We start from the raw sequence: 6,098 nt of genomic DNA on the forward strand, positions 1-6,098 counted from the left end.
TGGCCCAGCAGCCGCTGCCCTCTCCCTAGTGAAAGAAGAGGAGAAGCAGAAGCTGCTGCGGCGGGGCGGCGAGCTGCAGAGCGAGCGCCAGCAGCTGGAAGAGCGCGACAGACAGCTGGCGTCCGCGGTGAAGGTGCGTGGCGGCGGGCGGTGCTGCCCGGGAGCCCAGGGAGAGCTGGGGCCTTACTGCCCCTTAGGAGCCCAGGAGAAGAGAGACCCTCACCCAGAGAGCCTGTAGGTGGAGGACGCGGCTCCGACGCATTCAATATATAATTGTCATGTCCTTGAGGACATCTGGCCCTGCCCCTTCTCAGCTCTTTGATCTTGGCCAGGCCCACCCTGACCTCTGTTTCCTTCTGTGTGAACCCCTCCTTTATGGGGTGTGATGACAAGATGACGAAGACGGTGGTGGTGCTGAGCTTGGTGTGATTGTTGGTGATCCTGGTGGTGATGGTGGTGGGGACGGTGGTGGTGGTAATAATGGTCATGGTGATGGTTGCGATGGTGGTGATGTCATGGTAATGTGATGGTGATGATGGTGGTGATGGTGATGGTGATAAGAGTGTGGTGGTGATTGGTGGTAATGGTACGTTGGTAGTGGTGCTGTTTGTGGTGGTAGTGATGATACTGTTATCGGAGGTGGCAATGGTATGATAGGGTTGGTATGATGGTGGTGATGATAGTATGATGGTATTGGTATGATGGTGGTGGTGGTGGTAAGGTATGATGATGGTTATGGTGTGGCTTTAGTGGTAATGGTATGTGATGTTGATGGTATGGTGGTGGTGGTGGTGGTGATGGTGGAGGTGATAGTGATAATGGTATGGTAGTGATGGTGGTAGTGGTAATGGTGTGATGTTGATAGTGTTGGTGGTGATGGTATGGTATTGGTATTATGGTAGTGGTGTTGGTCCTGGTGGTGATGGTGGTAGTGGCAGTGATGGTGGAGGTGGTAGTGGTAATGGTGTGATGTTGATAGTGATGGTGGTGATGGTATGGTAGTGATGGTGGTAGTGGTAGTGGTAATGGTGTGATGTTGATAGTGTTGGTGGTGATGGTATGGTATTGGTATTATGGTAGTGGTGTAGGTCCTGGTGGTGATGGTGGAGATGGTGCTGGTGGTGTTAATGGTGGTGGTGATGGTGGTGGAGGTGATAGTGGTAATGGTATGGTAGTGATGGTGGTAGTGGTAGTGGTAATGGTGTGATGTTGATAGTGATGGTGGTGATGGTATGGTACTAGTATTATGGTAGTGGTGGTGTTGTTGGTGGTACTGGTGGTGATGGTGATACTGGTGGTGATGGTGGTGATGTTGATGGTGCTGGTGATGATGGTGATGGTGATAATGGTGGTAGTGTCAGTGCTGGTGGTGGTGCTGGTGCTGATGCTGGTGGTGGTGATGATGATGGTGGTGGTGGTGGTGGTGATGATGGTGATGGTGGTAATAATGGTGATAGTGATGGTGATGGTGGTGTTAATGGTGATGGTGATGGTGGTAATAATGGTGATGGTGGTGATGGTGATACTGGTGGTGATGGTGGTGATGTTGATGGTGCTGGTGATGATGGTGATGGTGATAATGGTGGTGATGGTGATAATGGTGGCGGTGTCAGTGCTGGTGGTGGTGCTGGTGATTTCTGGTGATGGTGATAATGGTGATGGTAGTGGTAGTAGTGATGGTGGTAGCGATGGTTATGATGATGGTGGTGATGGTGGTGGTGATGGTGATAATGGTGGTAGTGGTGGTGGTGATAGTGGTGATAATGGTGGTAGTGGTGGTGGTGATAATGGTGGTAGTGGTGGTGGTGATAGTGGTGATAATGGTGATGGTGGTGGTAGTGGTGATGGTGATGATGATGATGGTGATAGTGGTGGTGATGATGATGATGGTGGTGGTGATGGTGGTGATGGTGATAATGGTGATGGTGGTAGTAGTGGTGGTGGTGATGATGATGGTGATGGTGGTGATGGTGATAATGGTGGTAGTGGTGGTGGTGATAGTGGTGATAATGGTGACAGTGGTGATAATGGTGATGGTGGTGGTAGTGGTGATGGTGGTGATGATGATGATGATGGTGATAGTGGTGGTGGTAGTGGTGATGGTGGTGGTAGTGGTGATGGTGGTGATGGTGATGGTGGTGGTAGTGGTGATGGTGATGATGGTGATGATGATAGTGATAGTGGTGGTGGTAGTGGTGATGGTGGTGGTAGTGGTGATGGTGATGATGGTGATGGTGGTGGTGGTGATGATGGTATGACGGTGTTGTATTATGGTGGTGGCAGTGCTGTTGGCGGTGGTGGTGGTAGTAGCAGCAGCGCTGGGGCCTAGAGAAGCTCTTTAAGTGCAGTGTCTCCCCAACCCTCTCAGTAGCTCCGCTGTTCCTAGGACGATGGGAAACAGGGTGTGGTTATTTACACCAGCAGCCTTTGGACAGAGCAGAGGGACGTCCTCCTACGCCTCATTCCTACTGCGGATGGCGTCACTGTGTGTGGTGCACAGAGGCTAGGGAGGGCGGGGAGGCTGCCTGGCTGGAAGGTCCCATGCTGAATGTGCTCCTCCACCCATGCTCTGCAAGCCCTTGGGGTCTGGCTGGGTCTTCTCTCCTTGTCCCTGCTGCCTGGCTGGCTCCTGAGAGGCCCTGTGCCTCTTTGTTGCAGGACTTTGCAGTGGAAGGGAGGCGCTTTGGGAGGGTGGCAGGGGCAGCTGCCAAAGAACACCTGTGGAGTTCAGTTCTGAGACCCTTTCTCTGACCCCTCCCCCTCCCCCTCACAGAAGTGCTTGGAACTCAAGACCAGCCTGCTGGCCCGCCAGAGGGGCACCCAGTCATCGCTGGACCGCCTCCGGGCCCTCCTGAGACTGATCCAGGGCGAGCAGATGCTCCAGGTTGCCATGGCAGCCACCAGCCCCACCCCGCTGCTGGCCGGGCCCTGGACCAAGCCCTCAGCAGCCACCATGCGCTCCACCCTTCAGCACCCCCAGGGCCACAACTGACCCTAGGGACCTATCTTCAGCCCAAGAAAGTCATTGGGACCCTGCTCACATGACCTGGGGGTTCTGTCGGCCTTAATTCATAAACTCTGCATTTCAGACAAAAGTAAAACCAGACAGAAAGACCACGGAGAGAAGGGAGGAGCCAGGCCGGCATCCCAGAGCCGAGGGGGTGGAGCCGAGTCCGCCCCTCCCCCGTGGGAGGGGACACCTGGAAACCAGGTGGGGGAGACGGACTGGGGCACAGCCCCATCCTCAGCTGTCCTCAGCCATCCCTGGGCTGCCCTGGCCTCCATCTTCCGGGCCCAGCCCTCTCTGTGACCTCATGCTGTCCCCTGGGAGAGGGAGGCGCAGGCAGCCAGCACCTGGCCACGGAGGGTGGCACCCGGGCCTGTGGGGAGGACCGCGAGGTCGCAGTTAGCTGAGTAGTAGGTAGTTGGGTTGAGCCGTCGGCGAGACGTGGTAGCAGATCTAGGTAGTTCTCCAGCGCCCGCAGGGCATGGCCGCACCCCGTGCCTCTCCAGCACCCGGCCAGGCAGCTTCCTGTCAGTATTATTAGGTGAAGAGTCGCAGCAGTTGAACTTGAGACTGGGAGGGGCTTCCGGGGGACCAGCACTGCCTGTGGCCGTGGAACACGCGCCTCGCCGCCCCCCCGCCCCGTCTTGCCCGCCGTCTGGACTCTTGCTACCGATGTATTTTTCTCATGGAGTTTTTGGGCGAGATGGGACGGAGCCATGCAGGGGGCGTCTGGCAGATCTGGGGTTTGGATAGAAGCCCCTCTCCTCCACCGTCCCGCCTTGCCAGTGCAGACACTATGCCAAAAAATACCTTACGTTTCTGAGTGGCGCTCCTGTGGTGGGCGTCTAGTGGGGGCTCACTTCTCTCTGCGCCTGGTCGTCTCTGCTTCCAGGTTCCCGTGGGCAGCCTCCCCTGGGAGGCCGGACTGCAGCCACCCAGAGGGGTTGTGAAGAACTGGGTGAAGGGTGTGGGGGGGAACCAGGGGCGGTGGCCCTGGGGGTTGGTCCCTGGAGACTGGAGAGCCCCTGCCTCCCGCTTCCCCTCGCTAGCAGAGAGCCCAGGGGCCCCAGCATCTCAAGGGCTCCCCGTCCCCGGGGCCTGGCCAGTCCCAGCGCCCACCAGCATCCCCAGCCTGAGGGACTCAGCACAAGGGGCTCCGCCCCGCATATCACACAGTGCTCGTGCCCCCGCGGGGCCACGGCCACGCGCCACGCGCAGACACAGGTGCAGAGCCCGGGCGGGCGGAACCCGCAGCCTGCCGCCACCCCTCCTGCCGTTTTCACGACTCCGGGAGAAACTGTGCTGTACGATACAGATCTATTTTAATACACTCAACACTGGGTTGAACAAGATTTTTATATTCTTTTATTGATGAACAAAGTGAGCCGCGAGGCGCCCTCTATATTGGTTACCCTGCCGTCCCGCTCCGCGGCCGCGGTGTGAATGAGTGCGGGCTCCTCTTCCTGGGTTTGCTTTTCTCCTCCTTTGGTTGGATTGGGTTTTTAAAAACCATCACGTGAGGACATGAGAGGTTGGACCGGGAGGGGTAGCTGCCCCCCTGTCTTGAGACTTAGTGTTTTTTGGACCAAGGAGCACCGTCCAGTGGGTAGTGAGGTAGAGATCAGTGCTTGTCGTCGTGTGCCTGTGTAGCTTCCCTCTGAACAGCGCATTAAACTCCCTTGATGACTCCATCCCTGTGGTCCTGGTGTCCTTGCCTGGCACTGCCAGGTGGGCGTTGGAGACGCCAAAAACCGGGGTGTTGCCCGCCAAGCTGGCCCCATCCCAGCCCTTCAGGCAGCAGGTGTCCCTGTTGGGCCAGGGCTGGAGGGGAAAGTTACAGGGAGCTTCAGCCATTGTGGAGCCCGGGGCTCCTCTTGCCCGGCTACTGCTGCCCAGCTCCTTCCCATTGCTCAGGGTACAGAGGCCCCCACCCCTGGCCTGGAACCTACTTGTGGCCTTGGAGCCATCCGACAAATGAAGTTAGACCCCCGAGTCCAAGCTCCAGGCACTGGGCAAGCCTCGGAATGGCCCTGGGGGTCAGGGGCCATGCCTGGTCAGCAGCTGTGGCCCAGAGGGTGGGTCAAATGCCAAAGCAACCACCTGCAGGAGCCCCGAGAATAGAGACACCCAAGAGGCAGGGGCTGGGCACCCCCAGGGCAGGGTCCACTGCAAGCCTGCTGCACCGCATGAGCTCAGGTTGGCTCTGCTGCCCACCCACTGCACAATCCCCTCCCGTCACCCCAGACAGTCCCCACGCTCTGCCCCAGGCTGCCTTGAGGAGGCTCTCATCCCCTGGGGGTCACTGGGCCAGCCACACTCAGTCTCCAGTTCACTCCCCTTCTGGGTCCTTGCCAGGCAGCCCCCGCCGTCTCTTGCTCCTTGGAACTGCCCAACTCAGGCCAGGAGTGGCACCTATGGCCAGATCCACTGGGCACCCTGGTTGACAGTACCTACTCTCGAAGGAGCACCCAGGGCCCAGCTCCCCTGCTGGCTGCCCCTCCATCTCTGCTCCAGGCTCTTCCTGCTGATCACCAAACGCTGGAGCTCCCAATCCAGCGTGGCCTCTGCTGTCCTGGACTCCGTGGACGACCTCCGCTTCCTGGCTAGCCGTTCTGTCTGCTGTGGCCACCAAGGGCCAGCCCCCTTCCCACCTCGGGGGACTACAGGCCTCTGACTGTGGGCCAGCACTGGGGAGCTACCTCCCTCACCTCCACGCCGGCCGTGGGCCAATCCCTCAGTTCTGCTGTCGGATTGTAAGGAGATGGGACATGTCCCACACGGCTCCAGAATCACCTGGACCTCATCGGCTGCTTTCCTGCAGCCCCTGCCCTCCCTGTCCCCCACCCCACAGTGATGGCAGCTGGTAAAGCCAGCTGCTCCCGTCTCAGCGACAGCTGAAGCCCCTGCTTCCCTTCCCTTGCTGTGGCTCCAGGGCCACACCCACACCCACTGGCCTCCAGCATCCTGGCTCTCCTCGAACCACTCAGCAGGGTCCCAACACAGGGCCTTTGCACCTGCTGGGCCCTGGGCCCCTCGTGCTCTTCCCCAGCTGCCTTCCTCATTGGCTCCCTGACCTGCTTTAAGACATGGC

General features: G+C 58.4%; 1 protein-coding gene across 4 annotated transcripts in view; it reads left to right on the top strand.

Annotated features, from left to right (window-relative positions):
- The window catches only part of Phf21b (PHD finger protein 21B), a 65,190-nt gene extending 60,492 nt beyond the window's left edge, over positions 1-4,698 (top strand). For all 4 annotated transcript variants that reach the window (XM_078052563.1, XM_078052560.1, XM_078052562.1 and 1 more), the window contains 2 exons: positions 30-133; positions 2,774-4,698. In XM_078052563.1, the coding sequence (XP_077908689.1) occupies positions 30-133; positions 2,774-2,992 (323 nt within the window). In that variant the 3' untranslated portion in view covers positions 2,993-4,698. The remainder of the gene's footprint in view (positions 1-29; positions 134-2,773) is intronic.
- Positions 4,699-6,098: the final 1,400 nt, after the last annotated feature.

Source organism: Ictidomys tridecemlineatus, chromosome 6, assembly GCF_052094955.1.
Source record: "Ictidomys tridecemlineatus isolate mIctTri1 chromosome 6, mIctTri1.hap1, whole genome shotgun sequence".
NCBI classification, from domain to species: Eukaryota; Metazoa; Chordata; class Mammalia; order Rodentia; family Sciuridae; genus Ictidomys; species Ictidomys tridecemlineatus.